This window comes from Canis lupus, chromosome 16 (assembly GCF_048164855.1).
Source record: "Canis lupus baileyi chromosome 16, mCanLup2.hap1, whole genome shotgun sequence".
NCBI classification, from domain to species: Eukaryota; Metazoa; Chordata; class Mammalia; order Carnivora; family Canidae; genus Canis; species Canis lupus.
In genome coordinates this window covers 5006100-5028977 of record NC_132853.1, presented here as the reverse complement: position 1 = coordinate 5028977, position 22878 = coordinate 5006100, and the positions used below count along the sequence as shown (strand labels likewise).

General features: G+C 43.7%; 1 protein-coding gene across 2 annotated transcripts in view; it reads right to left on the bottom strand.

Moving 5' to 3' along the window:
• The window catches only part of GARNL3 (GTPase activating Rap/RanGAP domain like 3), a 146528-nt gene that overhangs the window by 115049 nt on the left and 8601 nt on the right, over positions 1-22878 (bottom strand). For both annotated transcript variants that reach the window (XM_072777984.1, XM_072777983.1), the window contains exon 2: positions 15317-15487. In XM_072777984.1, the coding sequence (XP_072634085.1) occupies positions 15317-15487 (171 nt within the window). The remainder of the gene's footprint in view (positions 1-15316; positions 15488-22878) is intronic.

The following is a 22878-nucleotide window of genomic DNA, read 5'->3' as shown; positions in this document are numbered from 1 at the left end:
TAAAGATACCATAAGGTGCTTAGCACAACACCTGACACATAGTAGCCACTAAACAGACATTGGTTATTCCAACTGCCACTGACTTATCCATCTTGGTCATCACCATGCCTTGTGTGTCTTACAGAGCACCTGGTTCATAGCCGTCTACTCAGTAAATATTGGCTGAATAAATGAATTATGAATAACTGATAATGTCTGCTCACCTTTGCTCTGCCTACATTCAGGTGGGTTCCTGCCTCCTACTCCTTTCTCTTCCTCAGCCCCCACCTGCCATTTGATATTCTGACAGCCCTTGGATGCAACTGCTGTTACTTTCACCACTACTAAGACATCTTTCTCACTAGAATCCTCTTTTCTCCAATATTCTGGAATGCATTCCTCCTACAGTATTAATGTATATACAAAGTTTCTGACAAAGACACATGTCCCTGGAATTCACCTGGTTCTCTACTATCATTCAAGTCTTAGGGTAATTCCCTGCAAGGTTCCTCTCGATAATGATCTCTACTAGTGCCTCTGAAATCTCTAGATAAAAACAGCAACCTTAACAAATGCTGGTGAGGATAGGAGCAGCTGGACCTCTCACACATTGCAGTGGGAAAGTAAAATGGTAAGCTAAGCCTCTTTGGAGAACAATTTGGCAGTGACTTGTAAAATTAAACATGCAGTTACCCTTATGACCCAATAATTACTCTTGGGCATTTATCCCAGAGAAATGAAAATGGATAGTCACAAAAATCTGTACACAAATGTTTTGTAGCAGTTTTCTTCAGAATAGCCTCAAGCTGGAAAAATCCTAGAAGTCCTTGAAAGGGTAAATGGTTAGGGGGCACCTGGGTGGCACAGTCGGTTAAGCATCTGACTCTTGATTTTGGCTTAGGTCATGATCTCAGGGTCATGTGGGATTGAGCCCTAAGTCAGCCTCCACACTAGCTGGGAGTCTGCTTCTCTCCCTCTGCCTCTGCCCCTATATCCTGGTTTGTGCACTCTCTCAGATAATTAATTATTTAAATAAAAATTTAAAAAGGCAGGGGCACCTGGGTGGCTCAGTGGTTGAGTGTCTGCCTTTGGCTCAGGTAGTGATCCCAGGGTCTCAGGATCAAGTCCCGCATTTCTCCCTCTGCCTACGTCTCTGCCTTTCTCTGTATCTCTTATGAATAAATAAATAAAATCTTTTTTTTTTTTTTTAAAGAAAGGGCAAATGGTTAAACAAACCATGATGTATCCATCCCATGGAGCATTGCTCAGTAATTAAAAGAACAAACGCTCGTCAATGTAATACAAATTTGGGGGGAATTATGGTGTGTGAACAAAACCCAACCCCAAAAGGTTACATACTGTGTGATTCCATTTATATAACATTATTGAAATGACAAGATGGTAGGGGGGTGGGTATGGTTATGAAGGGCTGCTCAGGGAGCATGCGGTGATGAAGCCATTCCCTACCTGGCCTGTGGTGGTGGCTAAACAAACCCACCCATGTGACAGAACTGTATATAAAACAGGAAATCAAGGACCAGTGAACTCTATTGACAACAGCTTTCCGGCAGTGATACTGTACAATAGTGATGCAGGATGTTACCTTGGGGGAAACTGGGTAAAGGGCACACGGGATCTCTGTTATTTCTTTATTTCTTTTTTTAAAGTAAGCTCTATGCCCAACATGGGGCTTGAACTCACGACCCCAAGATCAAGAGTTACATGTTCTTCCAACTGAGCCAGTCAGGTGCCCCATCTGTTTTCTTACAACTTCCTATGAATCTATGATTCTCTCACAATAAAAAGTTTCATTAAAAAAACCAACAATAGTATCTGAGTCAAAATTCTTTCACTCATTCTGTAATATTTACTGAGCACCTAGGAATTACCAGGTATCGGGCTCAGGTGCTAAACCTGAGATGTGTGGTCCCTGCTTTTGCAGGGCTTACATTTCCAGTGGGAAATTTCACATACACAGGACTTAACCGGAACTAAAATATTGTGCAAGCAAAGCACACCTGTGTATGGCAAATATGGTAAACTGTAAAACAGCCTCTTTTTATCCCCTCATGGGTAGCATATGCAATCTTCAGGTGTGGGTGCCCAGAGCAGAAGCCTGTCACACTTTTCTTAGCTCAAGACCCACCATTCAGAAAGCCAGGAATTGCAACCTACAAGAGGATTCCTGAAAGTGTAATGACTGTGCATCTGCTCTCTGCTCTTGAATATCAAATCCACCACTCTCCATTGCTCCGAGCTTCTCTTTTCCTGTAATGTCAAGACTGGAGGGCTTTCCAGCTCCCAGTATAATTTGCCCAGAGGAGACCTACACAGGCATGACCACAAAGTGTTAAACAGAAACTGGCTTAAAGAAAAAAAAATCAACAGACAATATATGTCGCTGCATACCTTCCTGGATCACCTGCAGATTTTACTTCTTCAGGGAAATCCCTCCAAGGTCTGTTTCCCTAGGTCCTCAAAGATTTTCCACAAGATGTGCCTCCAACAACACCCAGAGCCTGAAGGGAGGCATGCTATCCAGAGTAGGTGCTTCTGAACAGCCCCCTATGTGGCACTAATACTAGAGAACAACAAGGTCATTCTGACACTTGTGACCCAGAATGGTGTGGTCCTTGGACCTGAGCCAGTTAGAAATGTAGACTCTCAGGCCCCGCCCCAGACCTAATGAAATGGAATAGCGTGGCAAACTGAGCTTGGGGAAGCACTGATTCTATATAGCTAGGTTCTCAAGCCTAGCTATATACCGGAATCATCTGGGTTTTTTCTCTGTTTTATTATGAAATGTATCAAGACATAGAAAAACAAATAATACAATGAACATTTACAGACAGACTTGAAACCCCTGGGTACCCCTCTCTGATCCTACTGTCATCTCTCCCTCCCCTGAAATAATCGCAAAATAATTTGGCTTATACTTTCCTGCTCATATTTTTCTATTTGTACTGTATGCTTATTCATAACCAATATACAGTAATACTTAGCATATTTTAAAATTTTACACAAATAAATACCATTCCTATGCATGTCTTACCACAACTAGCTTCTCTGATGGAACAATTTGTTGTTGATATTTGTACATGTCGATACCTGTAGCTCTGATTTGTTCACATATGCTGCTGTAGAGTATCCTTCTGGATTAATGTACCATTGTTCTTTGTACCAGTATCCTTCTGGATTAATGTACCATTGTTCATCTTCCTTCTGTTGGACATTTGAATTGTTTTCAGTTTTTACACAGCACTGTAATCAACATCCTTTTACATTTCTTCTTCAGTACAATGGCAATCACATCCCTAGATGACATACCTAGGAGTGCAACATATGACGCACATATGACCCATATGAAAAAATATATATTTGAGAGAAAGAGAGAGAGAGAAAGAGAGAGAGAGAGCATGGGTGGGGTGAGGAACAGAGGTAGAAGCAAACTCCCCACTGAGCAGGGAACCTGATCCGGGGCTTGATCCCAGAACTCTGGGATCATGACCTGAGCTTAAGGCAGCCACCTAACTGACTGAGCCACCCAGGCAGCCATGATTTGCCTATTTCTGATTCTTTGTCCATTCCCTTTCATTAGATTGTTGGTCTTTCCCTAACTGATCTGTAAGAATTATTGGTATGTTCTGAATACCAATACTTTCTGGTTAATAAATCACAGATGTTTTCTACGAAACTGGTTTTTCCTTCCCTTTTTTTTTTTTTTAAAGATTTTATTTATTTATTCATGAGAAACACAGAGAGAGAGAGAGAGAGAGAGAGAGAGAGAGGGGCAGAGACACAGGCAGAGGGAGAAGCTGGCTCCATGCAGGGAGCCCGACGTGGGACTTGATTCCGGGACTCCAGGATCACACCCTGGGCTGAAGGCAAGTGCTAAGCTGCTGAGCCACCCAGGGATCCCCTGAAACTGGTTTTTCTTTTAAAAACCTGCTCCTGGTATCTTTTATCCTGCAGACATTAAAATTTTTTAGTGTAAAGATTTTCAATCTTTTCCTTTTTGGTGTTTGTTTTTCTAACTTAAGAAATCCTTCACAAAAAAAAAAAAAAAAAAAGAAAAGAAAAAATCCTTCACCAAGGATTTTACGACATTTACACAATGTCGTAAAGACAGTCTCCTGTCACCCCCTGCAAGTGTTTTAGTTTGCTTTAAAAAAATTCATCTAAAGGGGCACGTGGATGGCTCAGTGGTTGAATATCTGCCTTTGCCTCAGGTTGTGATCCCGGCATCTGGGATCGAGTCCCACATCGGCTCCCTGCAGGGAGCCTGCTTCTCCCTCTTCCTGTGTCTCTGCCTCTCTCTGTGTGTCTCCCATGAATAAATAAATAAAATCTTAAAAAAAAAATTCACCTAAATATATAAATACCCAGTCCCTACCCCAAACCTCCTCTATCAGAATCTTCAGGAGTGGGATCTAAGCACCCATATCTTTAGGATGTTTTTTTTTTTTTAATTTGAGACAGAGCATGAGCAGAGGGGAAGGGCAGAGACAGAGAGAAATGTAGGCTCTCTGCTGAACAGGGAACCTGATGTGGGGCTCAATCCCAGAACTCTAAGATCATGACCTGAGCCAAAGGCAGATGCTTAACTGACTGAGCCACCAAGGCACCTGTATTTTTAACCAAAATAAATCCCAAAGATGGCCTGAGGAATGCTGGTAGACCCATTTCCTACCCACTAGGTGTCAAAGGAAGGCATCTCCTCTACAGAACCCTATAGAACCATTTCATCTCTGCCTCTTTCACTGGCTCATTCTTTCTCTTTTAGTTCCCAAACATGAAGTGCTCCCTAAAGTCCATCTTTTGAAGGACTTCACTTTTAGGGCATCGATATTACTGACAAATCTCAAATTTATAAGTATGGGCTTGATGTATGCTCGGTTACCTTCCCTACTTGTCCCAGAAGCATCAGAGGTCAGTGTTGTTTTTCTGAAACCGATCCAACAAGTGGTTTCTCACTTCCACCAGCACTCAATTATTTTCACAATCTCCAAGCTATGGAATGAATCGCTGTTGACATCTCCCTTTCAAGCTCTGCTGTCCATCCTCGAACATCACTGGTGACCATCCCCCTCCTCAGCCAGCCCAGTCCCTCCGTCCAGCAGGTCCTCATTGTCTGAATCCCAGATGCCAGCAACAGCCTCCTCAGTCTTCCTGTTTCCTCATCATACAGTCTTAGGGTGAAGAGACTTCCAGAGACCTCCAGCGCCACAGATTTGGGGACCATATGGGGTCCAATCTGTTATCTGTGATTGTGTATTCTCTACCAGATACTCTGTACTTCCATACCATTAGTGATCATAAACATGGTATGCCCCAAGGCCCTCCATTCTGGCTATTAAAGTTTTCTCCTTTTGGCTATTAAAGTTTTCCTCCATTTCTGGCTATTAAAGTGAATTAAAGTCCCTCACACCTGGATTTTCACCAGCTGGTCCTACATCTTTACACTTTCACTCTTCTACAATTTCTTTACCATCACAGGCCACCCTCCACACATCCCCATCACTGTGGGGTGGAGCCTGCTCCCCTTCCTCTGAACACTTCAGCCACTTTGCCTTTCTTCCTTTTCTTCAGCTCATGAGCAGCTTCTGGGTTTCTCATCTTAGGATCTATAATGCTCTTTCCAAACACCTCCTTCTTCCTGACCCACCTTCTGCTCTCAGGCTAGAAATTCTAAAGGAGGAGTTAGATTAACACCTGCCTCTTCCATTAGAGTATAAACTTGGTAGGGGCAGGATCTTCCTTGGTTTTGTTCAATGCAAAACCTCAGCACTTAACATAATACCTGGTACAGAGTCAGCTCTTAGTGGGGTTGTGTAAGAATGAATGAATGAATGAAAATAAGCCAGCTCACTCTTTGGGGCCATATAAAACAAAGGCTATAGGAAAGCCCTTCAAATATCTGAGGAGAGCCATCCTGTCTCCTAGGGCTTTTCTTCTTTACCAGGGGCCAGGAGTAACACAGGAGCTAGATTGGGTAGGGTGAATACATAGGCTGTTTCATAACTTTCTCTAGGGTCAACCTTGGAGAGCACCCCCATGTGCTCTCAATTTCACTATCAGCTGCTGCTGGAAGCGAACTCCATTAGACAGCATATTCATGAAATTTGTCTTGAGTCAGACATAAGAATATTATAAATGTTGCCTCAGATTAATATGAGAAAATTCATTTCAGAGATTAATATGATGCCAGTAATATGAGCAAACAAAGCAAACGCTATGGGAGCCATCGCAATGGAAGAATGGTGACCTCATTTACTAGCCATCAGTTCATGAAGTTCCTGTTTCCTATGCCTGGTAGCTGGTGTCTTTCAATAAGCAGGTAATACGATTAAGTGCAAGTGACAGGTGCTGTAACATTAAAAAGTGGATCAGGTACAAGTGCCAAATTCATCCCACTGTATACTTAAGGTCCTTGCAGTTTATTGCATGTAAATTATGGCACAAAAAATTCTTTAAAAAGTCATAGAGAGAAAACATAGAACTCTGACCCTAAACTTAAATATCCATATGTACAGAGAAACTTTATGTGCATAAGCATTGCCTGTATTTACTTAGCCCTGTCGCCCACCATTAGTTCACTGCTTGATCGCTCCTTCATGAGTCCTCAGTTTTGAAACTGTAAAATGGGCTTGATTAATGAATTAATTCAACAAATACCAATAACCATGGTATCTTCCTCATAGGGCTATTGGGTTTAATGAGAAAATACACATGGGGTCCCCGGGTGGCTGAGTCAGTTAAGTGTCTGCCTTTGGCTCAGGTCATGATCCTGGGATCCTGGGATTGAGCCCCTCCATCAGGCTTCCTGCTCAGTGGGGACTCTGCCTCTCCCTCTGCTTGCCGCTCCCCCTACTTGTACTCTCTCTGTCAAATAAATAAATAAAATATTTTAAAAAATACATATGAAGAAGCACTTAGCATGATTTCTAGTTTTAGCACAGGAACTCTTTGACTAAATAGGTTGTGCTCCATGCTTCTCATTACGAAGATGTATGTATGCTTAAAGAACAACACAAAGAAAAAAGTCTCTGTGACAAGCTAGAATTTGTTGTAGTCTAAAATTTTCACACTTTAAGAACGCAGCTGTTGGGGAGGAAAAATTTTTCCTCTATCCTCTTAGGTTCTGAAATTGAGGCCTAAACAGACAAAAAGATTAACAGAAATCAAGGCATAGATGTTTACTTTTTTTATTTTATGTGTGCTAGTGCTCCACAGAGGAGAAAACTCAAAGAAGCAGTTAGACTCAGGGGGTTCTATACCCTTTTTCAATAAATTGTGGAGAAGTGACTAGACAAAAGAAGGATTTGAGGCTTCTAAGAGTGGTAAATCATGGTAAGATAGTAAGGGGCAAAACTAATGGTAGATACAAATTATTTAGTAAAGCTTTTTTATGCAAACTCATCTGATGCCTTCTCTGTCTCTGGTGATAAGGGTTGTTCTCTCCCTCTAGATACAGGAGAAGAGAGGGGGCACCTTTACAAAGGGAAATTTTTGCCCTGCTTTTAAGAAGATACAGGGAGGGCAGAGAGTTCTTCCTGTGTGTTTTTCCCCATTGCCTTCAGCCTCAAAATAATCTTTATGCCAAAGTAGCATATTTTGGGGTGGCATATTCTGATCCCCTTCATAGCCAATACCAACATATGAAAAATTTCGTCTCAAGCATAGAAATAAATGCTCTGGAACTGACTGAATTTTACCTTGAGGTGACCTAGGAGAGGGGAGTGGGGGAAGTCCAGGTTACATTTTAAGTGATCTCTGTATTGTCCTTCTAATTTTCTGGATCAATTTAGATCCATTCCATGCTTATCTGTGCTCAGTTTTCCTGCAAGCACATTCAGACCACATTGAGGAAGGAAGAAACGCAGCTTACTTTGTGCTTTTAAGGTCAAACTATATTTTGAAAGGCTTTCTAAAACATTGACTTTGCTAAGCTACTCTGATTCTGAGATAGTCTAAGAAAATGAGACTATGAAGCCAAGGGTGAGAAAGAGCTTTAAAGAAAGCAAAGTAATACATAAACCAAACTTACAGAAATGTAGGAGGCAGAGTATTTTTAATAAGAATATTTATTACTATAGAAGATGTCAAGAAAACAAGTCTGCTTCCAAGGCTAAAATGAGACTTATAAATATGACTGTTAGCTAGGTGAATTTAGGGCAGGGCAGCCTAAATTATTTTCTTTTGATCCATAAGAGCAACGATTAAAAAAAATAATACTATCTAGTCACTATTTATAGTGTGTCCTTAAAGTGTTCTGTACTGTACTTTGAGATGAGGTGAGCACCAAAAATGGGTTGCTGGCCCTTGAGGACCATAAAATTTGAAAAATAGAAAACTCGAATAGTCAAAGGAATACAATTCTTAGCAATGGATAACCTCTTAGGAAACCTGATTGCGTTTAGCTGTTACTCCTCCAGGGGCTGCTGAACTCCGGGGTGAGTAGGGCACATGCAACTTTAGTTCCTGAGAAAGGGCCAGGATGTCCTGGCAGAGTGAGACCGTATTCCTCCTGGTTCTTAGATCACACGAAGCAGCAATGCAATTTTTAACTCCATGCCTAGCTTGATCAGTGAAGAGCCTCTCCTTCTGATTCAGGCCACCTCCCTTCCTGGGGATCTTACTACTCCTGTGCTGTTAAATATTAGCTCTAAGCTAACAACTCCCCAAACCAAAGCTCCAATTTGGATCTTTCTCTCTAACTGCAAACTTGGACTTCCAGGTGTGGGCCCTAGTTCCACAGACACCCAGGCACTGACCACACTCACATCCACTCCCACGTGTGGCTTAGCAAACTGCCACCTTTTCCCCAGTCATTCAATGTACAAGGTTCAGGGCAATCACCCCTAACTCCCCTCCCATCCAGCACTGGGTGGATCACTGGGTGCTGTTGTTGCTGCCTGCATAGCATTGCTTTTGAAAGTTGTATGCTTGTATCTGTGTATTTGTATTTTATTCTTTGAAGAGAGAATACACTCACCTTGGTTCAAAACCCACAAAGATAAAAGGTTGTACAGGGAAAGCCTCCCTTTCTCTTACCCCTTCAGTCCCCTATTTCCTCTTGTATATCTCCCAGAGATGCTTAACCATTGACAAAGAAAAATGCATATTCCCTTTTCCCTTTTTTCCACACAAATGGTAGCATGTTATACACAATTCTACTCCTTGTTTTTGTTATATTTTTTCATTTAATGTATCTTGGAGATCTTTTCAAATCAGTACCAAAAAAAAGGTCCTGTATTCTTTCTTTTTTTTTTTTAATTTTTATTTATTTATGATAGTCACTCACAGATATATAGAGAGAGGCGGAGACACAGGCAGAGGGAGAAGCAGGCTCCATGCACCGGGAGCCCGACGTGGGACTCGATCCTGGGTCTCCAGGATCGCGCCCTGGGCCAAAGGCAGGCGCCAAACCGCTGCGCCACCCAGGGATCCCTCCTGTATTCTTTCTTATGGCCACAAAGTATTCCTCTGAGTGGATGCATCATATTTTGTTTAACTGATTCCCTAGGTAATGGTTTTCAATCTTTTGCTATTGCTAATACTGCTGCAATGTTTAGCCTTGTATACCATTTTGCACCTATGGGCGTGTGTAGAATTCCACAATGTCTTTCATCCCTCACTCCTCCTCTCCTTCCCCATTTCCACGTTCTCTGCATTAGCTCAGACCTTCATCATTGCAGACAGAAGCCTCCTAGCTGGCACCTCTGCTCTATCACCCTTCACTTAACACCCAACAAATATTTAGTGAGCACTTTCTACATGCCAGATGCTCTGCTAAGACAGGCAAGAACAAGAGAGGAAAAACAAACAAAGCAAACCAAAACAGACCCCCAAAACTCCCCACCAAACTCCCTACACAAATCCTTGCCTGTCTCACAATCGTGGGAGCTGTGGGGGCTTATCAGTAAATCAGAGCACTCTCTTCTCTGTGTTTGGAATCAGCTAAGAGTTAGTGACAGGAGTTAGGAAAATGGAAGTCAGGATATCAAGTTCCTTACTATCAGAGTCTTACTGGTAAATGTAGTTGAGCCCAATAGCCAAATGGGCTTCCTATTCTTCCCTGTCCCTCCAGTTTAGACCTTGGAACAGGCCATTCAAGGGAAATTTGCCTGGAGGGTTGCCAGGGGAACTGCTGTTTCAGGACTGTCGAGCTTCAACAGGGGAGACTGAGGCAGATGGGCCACTACACCTGCCGCTAGAGGACTCAGGTGTATTTTTCCAAATAGAAACAGGAGAGGAGATAACATACAAGCTCTGTGGGCAATCAAGTTCCAAGAGCAAGAGGGGAAAGGGGAGCAGGGACAAGTTAGCAGTCCAAACTCTTCTCCCTAGGCAAGCAGAACGGAAAGTTTCTCTATGGAAACATGAGGACAGGGGAATAGAATTTCCCCCAACAGTAAACCAAAAAGCTTACTTTCTAGCACTGCATTTTAAATTTAAGTGGCCTTTCATTCAGGAACAAACTAGGTCCTTCAAGGGTTTTGGAAGCTGTTTTAAAAATGTCTAAGCACAAAACTGCCTAATATTTGTATAATGCCTTAAAGACAAACTCTTTCAAATACATGCCAATTTTTCTCAAAAGATCAAAAAGTAAATCACTGCCAATTCAGCCTTGTGGGGGAAATGAAATCTGAATTACACGTTGTAAGAAGTCCAACGTTTTGGTAGTATGTTGTAATGAATCATAGGAAAGACTGATTGTAAAAGATAATTCAGAGGGGATGATTAACTTTTCAAACTTCCTTCCGCTTTTGGCTGACATCCTTTTAAGGCAGAACGGCTCTGAAAACCATCTTTTGAATACCCTTGCTTAGTTTTTCCCTAGTTTACTGAACCAAAACATGTCTAGGAAGAAATTTTACCTCATTTAGGGTCAGTAATGGTCCTGAAACAAGGTAGGAGTTGGGAGAAGTTAGGATTGCAGTCTTCTACTCTGCCTCCTGCCCTCCCTTCCCAGATGAAACTGCATGATTTTCAATGGTGTTCCACAGCTTCCTGGTCATCACATCCAGTTGTTAGATTGCAGTTCGATCTGCAAGTTTTTGGTTGCATTAGACACCATAAGCCAGCTGCCTGAGTCCCACCATGGGGGATCCCAATTAAATAGGTTCCTTGGGCCATGTTTTTGAAAAAACTTCCTAAGTTATTTTTGTGATCAGTCATAGACCACTCTGCATCTTGAAACCCTTCCACTGGCTTCTGTGACCCATTTGAATCCTGTTCTCCTACCTCCTGACAATTCCTTTTCTTCTCCAAGGCTGCTCTCCAAGGCTGCTCTGCTCACCAGGGCAAACAAGAACTAACTCCTCTTCCCCTGGTAACATACTCGCCCAAAAAACCAGGCATGGATATGTGGCCCAGATCTTCCCCAGGGTTCTTCCAATGAATGGAAAAGATTTTTCCTCTTAAGTTTCATGCTCCCTGAGATCACACCACCCACTGCATGGTGACAACTCATAGACAGTAGGAGACAATGAGGCCAATAGACACGGAGAAGCAGGGCTAAGAATTGGGAGGATATGGGAGTTGAGAGAGAAATGGACTGACCTGGCAGCATTTGAGTTCTTGGATCTGGCCATTCCTGAAGCCAGATCGGTCCCTTTCCTTAGTTTGGTTACATGAACCCAGACATTCTCCTTTTTTGGCCTAAACTAATTTGAGTTGGATTTATATAACTTAAAACCAAGAAGACAGCCTAGTCCATGTCTTAATGGGCTCCTGGCCTTGTTCCTGTATGCAGCTGTGAAATTAACTTTGCCAAAGTAGGGCTCAAATCATCACTTGTGTGTCTCAGACACTATTCAGAGTCTACCAGTAGCCCAGGGATTAAGTACAACATTTTTCACAATATGGCCCCCAGTCTGACTTTCCAGACTTCCTACTACTGCACCACATAAGAGGCAAACCAAGATCTGGCCATCTAGAATATCACCCCCGCCCCTGCCTATTAAAGTCTATTCAAGAAAAAGAAAAGGAAGGGAGGTGCTCCTTTTTCAAGGTCCACTTCATATTACTGTGACTTTCCTAAGCATCTCCTGCCCCCAGAGATGTAACAGTACCCTTCCTCTGTACTGATGACATTTATCTAATGATCTTTGTCTTATTTTATCTTGGATTTTGCATCGCCTCATCTCAGGTCCTCTTATTAATGGCAAGACCAACCACTCAGCTGCCCAAGTCAAAACTCAGAGGGTCACTTACACCACCACCTGCACTCTTAATCTTCCCCTCTAATATTCCTTGAATCAATCCCAGGGTTCCTGCCACTCATTAGAACTCTTATATCTCCTCCCTGGACACTCTAATAGGGTCCCCTACCACCAGTCTTGTCCTACTATAACCTGGCTGTCTACTGACACTAGTTATTTTTCTAATAAGCAAGTCTGATGGATGCTATGCCCCAGCCTACAGACTCAAGACCAAACTTCTTAGTGAGTGGTTAAGCCCTCCCACTCGCCAGTGGTTGACTAGCTTCTGTCTACTTTCCGAAGCTCACTGCCTGGCCCTCCTCAAGAGGCGCTGGCCAAATGAGACTTCACAGTTCTCTAAACACCCAGAGTGCTTTAATGCTGCTGGCCTTTGCACATATGGTCACCTCTGTCTGGGAAGGCCTCTCCCACTTCTGCCTGGTAAAGTTCCATTCTTCAAGAATTCCCTCCACTGGGAAACCTCCTTGGACTGCCCTAGAGTATTCCCTCAGCCCCCTTCATCTGGAAGGAGAGGCTTTCTTTGCATACCCAGTGACTACTAGCCCAGGGCCCAGCATAGCACACAAGGTGTTCAGTGAATTGTTTGATATCAGAATCTGTTCAGATTGGTGTTACTGTTATATTCTTCATTTGAATATGTATGCAAATACATTCATATATATCAAGATGCCCTGTGGACACCTAAACATTTAGCTCTCGATTGCATGGCTGAGCACCCTGAGGCTGAGTACCGGAGCTAGACAAATCTAGGTTCAAAAGCCCTGCCCTGTCACTTACAAACTGTGTATCTTGGACCGTCTCTTAACCCTTCTGGACTTCAGCTCCCTTATCTGTAAAAGGGAGTAACTACCTTATCGGATTTTTCATGAAGACCAAATGAGAAAACGTATTGAGGATGTTTGCAGACGTGCCTGGTGCACAAGTAATAAATACTGTTGAATGAGTTAATGAATGAATGAATTAGCGGCCCAGATTGGCCGCGGTTCTCAAAGACTCATCTTTCTAGCCCGTTTTCCAGAGAACCCAACATCTGCCTCCTGATAACAGTCAGTTTCAAGTCCGGCCTCTGAGTCTGGGGTCCAGTCCTCCACCCAGACTCGGTTCACCGCCCCCTTATCGCTGTAGCCACCCCCGCCGGACGGCTGCCAATCACCGGGGTCTAGTCCCACCCTTAAGTAACTCCTTTGCTCCCGCTGCATCTCATAGGCTCTCCCGAAGCCCTGCCCGCCCCTTGGATTGCGTCATGCGCGCGAAGCATTGTGGAGCTTGTAGTCTAGAAAAGAGGCGGCGCCGTGCGTGCGGGTGTGGACCAGCTCTCACCCAGAGCTGGGAGATCAGGCCAGCGGGCTGCGTGCGGTTCTCTTCACTGCACCCTGGGTAGATGGAGGCCCAGTCTCCTCTCCCTTGCCAACAACAGGATCATTTTGTGCAGATAATTCAATATTTACTGAAAATTTAGGATTCAGTTTCAATCTCATATTCTCATTAAGGGGCCATTTATGGAAAGTATGGTGGTCATTCCGAAAAGCCCGAGGTGACTCTAGACTCGCCCTGGTTTCCTTGAAGAATCCAGGACGGAACTGGCAATCACGATTTTTTCTAAACGATGTGACCTTGCACTTTTAAAACTGCATTATCTCTTCAGATTGTAAGTGCTATCAAAGATTCCCCATTGCTTAAGATGTGAAGTTCAGACCCCTTGGTGAGGAATCGAAGCTGCTCCTATTTTGCATTTATTTAATTAGGTATGGTCACTTTTGTGAAAGCAGCATTTCTCAGCCTTTGTGGCTTATGATAATCACCTGGGGAGCTTTATAAAGCATTGGGCTTTGTGTCCCACCCCAGACCTAGGATCTTGGAGGGATGGCTCAAGCTTCCTTGTTCTTAAAGCTCCCAGAGTTGATTCTCACGTGTAGTCAGCATTGAGAACCCCTGGTTTAACGCCTGTCAACTTTGCTGGAACATATTTTCCATGGATCTGAGCCTTCACTCTGTAGTTCCCTGAGTTTAAAGTGGTCTTCTTCCCCCATTCCTGCCCTGGCCAATGCTCATCCTACCAGGCTGATCTCAACTATTACCCCTTTTCTTCCCGGGGTAGAGAGTATTTACTTCTAAAGCCCTTTATACTTGGTTCTTTACACGCAGGACTGGAGTTATCTGGTTACTGTCTGTCTCCCTGGATAGACTCTAAGTTTGTGAAGGCAAACACCTGGAAGAGTCCTCTTTCACCTACTCCAGAGCCACTGAATCAGTCTCTGGGGTGGGCCTCGCATAGGTTGTTTATGCTCCACAGGATATTCTGATCCCTCCCCCCAGATACGAATTAGCTTCACAAAAGCACTGGGTACAGCAGGTATTGATAAATATTTGTCACACTGAAATGATGAGGCACCTCATTTATTTTTAAGTCAATTGTATTGTTGCAACTAGCTGCCTCAGATTCCGCTGGAGAACTAAGTACCCTGTCTCATATTCTCCTTTTCATTCTCTTATTCATTTGTCCAACAGATATCTTTGTACATCATAACAAGGCCTTGAGGATTCAGGAGTAAACAGGAAAACACAGTTACCACCCTATGGGACTTCAGTCTGCTCACACATTAGTTAATACTATACTTATTTTTATTACTTCTTCTGAATAATATTCGAGTTTTTTTCCCCCTTGTAGATATGATTTGCTACTTAAGGATAAGGACATTGTCTTATTCTCTTATATCCCCCAAATGCTGCTGGCACACAGAAGAAATTCTGTAAATGTTTATTGAATCAAGGCAACACATTTCATAGCACTTGTCACAATTTATTTGCATGATTATCTGATGAATGGCTATCTGTCCCATGAGCTGCAAATCTCCTGAATCTATTTTGCTCACCATGCCTGACACAGGGCCTGGCCAGAGTGGGTGTTCAGTGACTACTGCCAAGTCAAGAAATAAATACACAAGGAGGGTATCATTCACAGAAAAGAAATCTCTGAACCAAAAACATCCACTCCCTTCTCCCTCCCTATCCTCCTTGAAAAGTTAAAATGTATTTGCTTCCTGAGCATTAAGGGATTTCAAGTTAGAGTGAGCGTGGACCCAAAGATGATGCTTCTTTTACTTACTTACAGGTTGACCTGGGACTCTACTTCAGGGTCTTTTGTTGGCCATGTCTGAAGAGGCTGGATGCCAAAGGAGAGAGACGACTTGGCTTTCCACAGAAGGGTTTGTGCCATCTGACTCCTACAGGACCCTTTCGTCAGTGGATCCATCAGTGGACCTGGAGGCTGAGGTGCCGAGCTGAAGCAGAAGGAGTTGGGAAAGGTACTGAGAACAGGAAAGAGGAATGGCAGGCCAATCACTGGCCTATTCTGGCACTCTTACCTAGAAGCGGGCCCCATTAGGAACTCAGGAGGCAATGAGGCCAAGGCACTTCCAAGGCCCAGGTGCCCCACCAAGACTGCATCCCATCCTCACTGTGCAGAGTGATGCCCTTGCTCAATGTGGGAGAGGAAGGCATGCACCCCAGGACCCATGAAATCCTGTCACATCCCTCCATACTGAGCAAAGTCATCCACAATGTCAAGGAGTGGAAGGAGAAGGAGAACCAGGGAGCACTCAGGCCGCCACAGGCTCATTTAGAAAAAGGCAACATTCGTTCAATAAGAGAAAGTTCTGTCTAGGGTGATTTTGGAGAAGAACTAGAGGTTATCCACTCTGTGAATCCAAGAGTACTTGGTTTTCTCTACTTATTTCCAATTAAAATATGCTAGAAGAGCCACCAAAAGGGCATCAACACTAGACAGGAAGGACCAAACCAACACTCTAAGACTAATGGCATATGTAGCACATAAGCAGCAAAAGCCTGTTGAATAAATAAATGAGCTGCACATGAGAATAAATTGAGAAATGTGTTCCTTCAACCTGCCTGCTCTTTTCTCTGAGGACCCAGTGAGGAAAGTGGGAAAGGTAGTTCTGGGATTAAGGGGCTGCTTTGTTAGGGAAACACAGGCATCTCAGCTCTGGACTGGAATTATTCTCTGAGCCAATTAGCAGCCAGCCTTCTTCCCTCACCTCTACCTCCAGTGACAGACAAATAAGCAAACTAAATCCAATTACTTGGAGATGCAAAAATAGAAGTAAAATGCCATCTGAGATGGCACTTTGGTCAAAAGGGACTCTTTAGAATGTCTTCTTAATAAAGACTGTGGCAAGGCAAAACACAGAAGGCCTACTGGCTCAGGCAGCATTATCAATGAGGAGGTGGCATCTGCATAGGGAACCACCAGCCTGCTGCGGAGCTGGATGCCAAAGGAAGGGCGTCTATACAGCCTCGCTATGTGAAGCCAGAAAGGCACTGCCCACTCCCAAGCTGCTACAGTGGTACCAGCTAGGCTGCAGGCATGTTAAAAGAGAAAAAGTTCACTGTTGCCAGGCTCCTCTGCCATTCCTCCTCTGTGAGTGGTGACCTAGCTTCCCCCGTGGCCTGTCCTGGGCCTGAGAATCCGTGTGCTGCATACCTGAGCCAGACTTCCAGATAATCTCACCCCAGGATGGCTTTAGGCTACTTATCTCGCAGCTAGACAGACATCAAAGGCTCAAGCCTTCCACATCTGACAAATGGCAAGAAGCCAAGGTTCTGGGATGTTATCAGTTGTTCTTTACTCAGTGGGACTCTCTGCCCCCAAGTCTTCTGAAACCCAGGCTCCCTAGAGTTTATGGCTGCCTTAACAATAAACCACAAAGCAGGGCTTCCGGATGAAAGATACATTTTTTTGTTGTTGTTTCCTTTTGAAACTTCTAGATTTTTTTAAATTACAAAAAAAGAGAAACTTACATGCAAAATATTTAAGAGAGTGCTCCTAAAAGAAACCCATAAAGGAACAGAAGAAGCAGGGCAGGGACTTGAAGTTTCATTTGCAGGCAAAGTCCTCTGCAGGGAGGGCTTTGGTTTGAGTGAGCTGGGCTGTCCTAAGTGGCCACATGTGACAACGGAGCAACTGATAGGTGGGCAAAGTGAGCTGTGGGAGCATAAAATACACACTGACTTGGAAGATAATTACATAAAAAAGGATTTAGGACATCCCATTAATAATTTCTATATTGATTACATGTTGAAGATAAAGTTCTAATATTAGAATTAATTTTAATGTGGCTACTAGAAAATGTAAAATCACCTATGTGGCTCACCTTATATTTTGGACAGTGCCCTTCAAGGTAGACTGAGCCTCAGTTGTCCTGCCTGAGACAAGGAGCTGAGGGCCACGGGTGGGGTTGGGGGACAAACCCCCAGTTACCCATATGTGCAGAGCAGCTGCAGGGGAGTGAGGGCAGCGCACCTGAGAAGACTCAGGCTGGTGTGGGCATTGGAGCCACAGCATATTGAAGAGGAGAGGAGAGGGGAGAAGAAGCCAGAAATAGTGAGGGGACCTGAGGGGATCTGACGGTGCCCACAACTTCCCCACCTCCACTCTCTTACCACTTCCGGTTAACAGAGCCGTGTGATCCCTAATGATCCTTTCTCTACTTATCTGCAAAGCTTTGTGTGACATGTATGTTTACAGACTGCACAATGTTCTGTGCCTGCTTTTCTACCTAAACAGTCTTAACATCTCTGTATATCAGTCACTACAAGTACATTTTTTAAAAAGTTTTACTTATTTAAGTAATCTCTACACCCCATATGGGGCTTGAACTCATGACCCTGAGATCAAGAGTCACATGTTCCACCAACTGAGCTAACCAGGTGCCCCTACAGGTGCATCCTTAATATGGAACATTACAGAATGAGATAACCTTATGTATTGCTTACATTCCACCTATTTTAATCTTCAAATACTTAGAATATTTCATTGTCTTAGCATGTGATTCTCCAGCACTTGACTCTAAGTTTGTTTAAAAATACTTAAATGCTAGTTCTTTTAGTCTTTGCTATCATTTACTTTTATCCTTTTGCCATAACTCTACTCCGCGAGTTTCATCTTTTTCATCCTTTCAGCTAATTCCTGGGCTTCGTTTTCTAACTGTTCGTATTCCGTCCCATCACTGTTATTTTTAATCTTTTTATTCATTTGTTAGCTTTTTTAGTCTTAACTTTCCAATTTACAAAAATGTATGTTCCTCTTAATCTCCTGACATTTTATTATTTTTAAAAAAGATTATTCATTTATTTATTCATGAGAGACACAGAGAGAGGCAGAGACACAGGCAGAGGGAGAAGCAGGTTCCGTGCAGGGAGCCCAATGCAGGACTCGATCCTAGGTCTCCAGGATCACGCCCTGGGCCGAAGGTAGATGCTCAACTGCTGAGCCACCTGGGCATCCCAAACTCCTGACATTTTAGACTTATGGTCTCACTACTGAGTATATCTAGCAGTTGAGAAATTTCTTGGAAGGATGGCAGAGCAAGTGTTCATTGGCATAACTACCTGGAACCCATGAAAGTAAGTAAAAATGGCCCAATATACAGAAGAAACTTATTGCAATAAGAGAGTGGCTGAATTCCATGCTCTGAGGATCTGCTGTATACAATAGGTGTGGACAAATTGAAAGCGAACACCGAGTTCTGCCTATCTGATGGAAGGTGAGGGCCGTGAGGAAGAATGTTCCAAGGGCCTGACAATGCCTGATTTGGAGGAATGAGGACTAGAAGCATGGACAACACTGGGAAAAAGCCGTTTCTTCTTTTTTGCTTCCCCTGTCCCAGAGTGCTAATTGGAGGGCTTGCCTAATCTGGGGAAAGGTTGAAGGCGAGAGGAAAAAGTAGATCTTAGAAGCATTTGACCTTCTTCAAAGATATTAGCTAAAAGTCCACCAGAAGAAGGCCCAAAGGAAACCACACTGACCCAGGTCCTCTTTGGAGGGGCCCATTTGCCCTGAAGTGGGGGGTGGTGGGGTGGGGTTTGGAAATTCAAGGTGAGGGGCTCCCTGGGTGGCTCAGTGGTTTGGCACCTGCCTTCATCCCAGGGCGTGATCCTGGAGTCCTGGGATCGAGTGCCACATCAGGCTTCCTGCATGGAGCCTGCTTCTCCCTCTGCCTGTGTCTCTGCCTCTCTCTGTGTGTCTCTCATGAATAAATAAAATCTTAAAAAAAAAAAAGGAAATTCAAGGTGAGTCCTGCTATGGGCTCACAAACCCCCCATGTACAGGGGCCTGGCTGATGGGAGGGAAAGGAAAGCATGAGGGGGGAGGAAACACAGATGGCATATTCCCACTGCCTCTGGACCCTTCCTGCTTCCTGAGGAGCATCCAGGCCAGCCCTCCAGTGCCAGCTCTGAAAGAGGATTCACCACAGCTCAGATGATGGGGGAAGGGAGTCAGGGAGAATCTGCCCATGTTATTAATGGGTAAACACAGACCCAGACAGAACTGCTTTAATTCCAAAATGAACACACAGGAATAAATGAGGACAGGACACTTGAAAAAAGGTTTTCAAAAGACAGATGAAGAGTACAGATCAGAAGACTTTGGACAGGTATCAAATGAAAAATTTAACAGCTTTGTTTTCTCAAAAAAAAAAAAAAGAATTCTCTCAAAACAAAAGATCAAATAATACAACAGACAGACTTCACATGGCTCTAGATAAAATGCCTTAGAATGTGGCTGGGAAAAGGTTGACTCACAGCATCCATGTGCTTTCTGGGAGGGCGCGTGGGCCTGGCGGAGTGGCAAGGAGGGTGTCTCTGAGCAAATCTCTGTGTAGGGAGGCTTTGGCAGGTACCTGGGTTTTTACTGGACTGAAGACAGGTTACAGTTTTCTCCTCTTCTGCTGTTAACTCCCAAATCCTCAGTGTGCCTTGAGTGTTGCTAGTATCTGGGTCTTAAGGTAGGTAAGTAAAGAGAAACATGGCCACCTTCTCAGCTCCCTGCTGAAGGCCATGAGGAAGCAACTGCAGCCACTGAGTGGGACTCAGCCAAGCGCTCCAGTTGGGGACCAATGCTCCAATTAGGGACCACTGCCAGGCCCAGTGATATAGCAAGAAATAGACCATGAAAGGATGCAACTGAGGCCTAAGTGCTGTCTCACATGTTGGTAGGTAGACCCCTGCATGCAGCAAAATGATGCAATAAGGTCTCAGTTCTGGCTCCTTCCAGGAGGCCAACCTGCCCTTTGGATCACAGAGCTTCTGGTGAAATTCCCAGAGGAACCTGGAAGGTTTCTGGGAGCCACACTCATTCCCTTGCATTCTTGATCTTGCACATTATTCCTTGCCCTGATTGTTGGCTGAAAATAATCTTAAAGCAAGTGCAAATCGTCATTCTTGCCTCTGTTCAAACCAAGAGCAGCTTTTGGGATCTGGGCTGGCTCTGCAGTCAAGGAAGCAGATCAGGGCACAAGAAGGCAGATTCCCTCTTTCCCCAAATGTTACGCATTTGTTTGCTATAACCTTGTCTCATCCCTCCACTAGAATGTCCAATTCATGAGCGCAGGAACCCCACTTGTCTCATTCATGGTGTGTCCCCAATGCCTAGGACACAAAGTGCTTGATAGTTGCTGAATAAGGAAGATACTCTTTTGGAATAGGGAGGCGACACGACGTCAGACTGGCTGTTCCTGAATGAGGTCACTGGTGGCTTCGATCAGACTGCTGTGGGACCTGCTCTATTTCTTTGCCAGTCTCTGACAGGCAGCTACTTTGTGAGACCTGTGAAAAGTGCATGGAGCAAAGACAATCTATCTGCAAAACATCAATCTAGGCTGCTAGTGGCATAACACTGGAAAACACTCAATGGCTGGAAGGCCTCCTAAAGACACTTTTCTCTCCCATCATAAAATGCAAGACAGGTACTTATGTTCTAACTTCCATTTGTGCTAAAACTGTAGAATCACTGGACACATATAGTTGGCAGATCTACTTCAAGCACCGAGCTAAAGCCGAATTTCTCATTTTCACCTCTGTAAGGGACCCTTCATTGGTGTGCTACTAACTTGATCAATATGTCTAATTTATTTTTGCCGTGATTGAAGAAAGATGCAATTTGTGGCAGATACTGTAGGATGACTTGCTGAATACCCATTTCAACCCTATTACAGGGTACAAAAGTTAGAAAGCTAGAAGGTCAATGCCTTACCCTTCTCTACAGTTTGGAGTTCTGGAGAGGAATTAGATTCCACACTTCAGAGGCACTCATGGGAGCCTCTTGCTCAGAACGAAGCCTGGCAGATTCAGAAAGAGGACACAGGGCACCATCTTGCTTTTGTAGATCATGACAGAGCTATTGTGTTTCTGGAGTCAGTAACTAGTTGATCCTATTGCTTTCTGAAGCCAGAGTGGCACCTTTGGGATCGAAGCAGAGTTGCTACTGTGGTTCTGCAGTGAACTAAGCTAATAGAAGCTTCTTGATTCATCAGCTTCTTATTATAAATGGCAGCCTTCCTGGTCATGGCAGAGCACAGTGGTTCTGGGGTCTCGGAGTTGTTCTGGGTTCAGACTAGAGTTTGCTATCCACCCTGCCAACAACTTGGTGAGCACTTAATTCCCTATGTCACTAAGAAACCTCATTCTGCTTATACTAGTAGAGTGGATTCTCTTGTCTGCAACGGATTCCTGACCGATAGGCCTCTTAAAGTGATCTTTGTCAGACTGAATTTTGAGCCTAACAGTTCACGTGACTCTGTGCAGAGTAGGGCAGGATTTTCTTCTGGTGGGTGCAATGGTGGGCAATTCCTCCAGGGGCAGCAAGAGGGTATACACTTTTACGGAATACGTACACATTTTGCCTTTTGAATATAAAAGACAGCATGCTTGCAGCACTAAGCATTTCTGCTCAAGCAGCAAAGAAGTGCGAAACGACAACCCAAAGAATGGTGTGCTAGGTGGGGAACCTTCTCAGGTCACCACCGTGGTGGGTAATGATTATGTTCTTCCTGTCACTGACAGCCTTAACACTGCTTTGCACCTTTTCAAGTGTGCCGCCAAAAACTGTTATATCCCCACATGTGCTGAGAACACAAAAGAGTTGAGAAATACTGGTCTTAACCTATAGATACTTTGACATCTCCAGTAATACAAATTTTATTGCATCTTGAAGTAAGCCATGCTGGCATAGGGCACACAGACCGCAGGGATGTACTTTTCATGTGTTGAGCCCAATTTGGTTTATTATCTTTCATACCCACTGTGATTTTAGGTCTAGCCCAGGGCCATACATAGAGCGGAGTGGCCATGATTCCTTTTTCATTTGACACACTTTCAAATGTGGGCAGGCAGCTATTATATCCGCTGTGAATTTTCTCTTTTTCAAGTAAAACACTCCCTTCTCCCTACTGAAATCTTTTCTCTTTACTGGATCATTCCCATCGGATAAAAACATCTTTAAAAAACAAAAGCAGAAAACCTCAAATCTAAACCAAATAAAACAAACCAACAATTTTTCAACTCACTGCCCCTCTGCTCCTGACAAGAGCTAACTATATTCAGTTTCCAGTTCCTCTCCTTTATCTCCTGAAGCCAAGCCAGTGAGACTTTCGTCCTCACTGTTCCAAAGGAATGACTCTTGTCAAAAGGCCCCAATGATACCATGATGTTAAACCCAGTGGTCAGTTCTAAGTTCTTCTTGTCTAACGTTATCAGCAGCATTTGACACAGAAAATCATGCCCTTTTTTTTTTGTTGTTGTTGTTAATTTATACTGATTTCCCCAAAATTAAAAAAAAATTACAGCATGTATCCATGATACAGTGGTTTTGCAT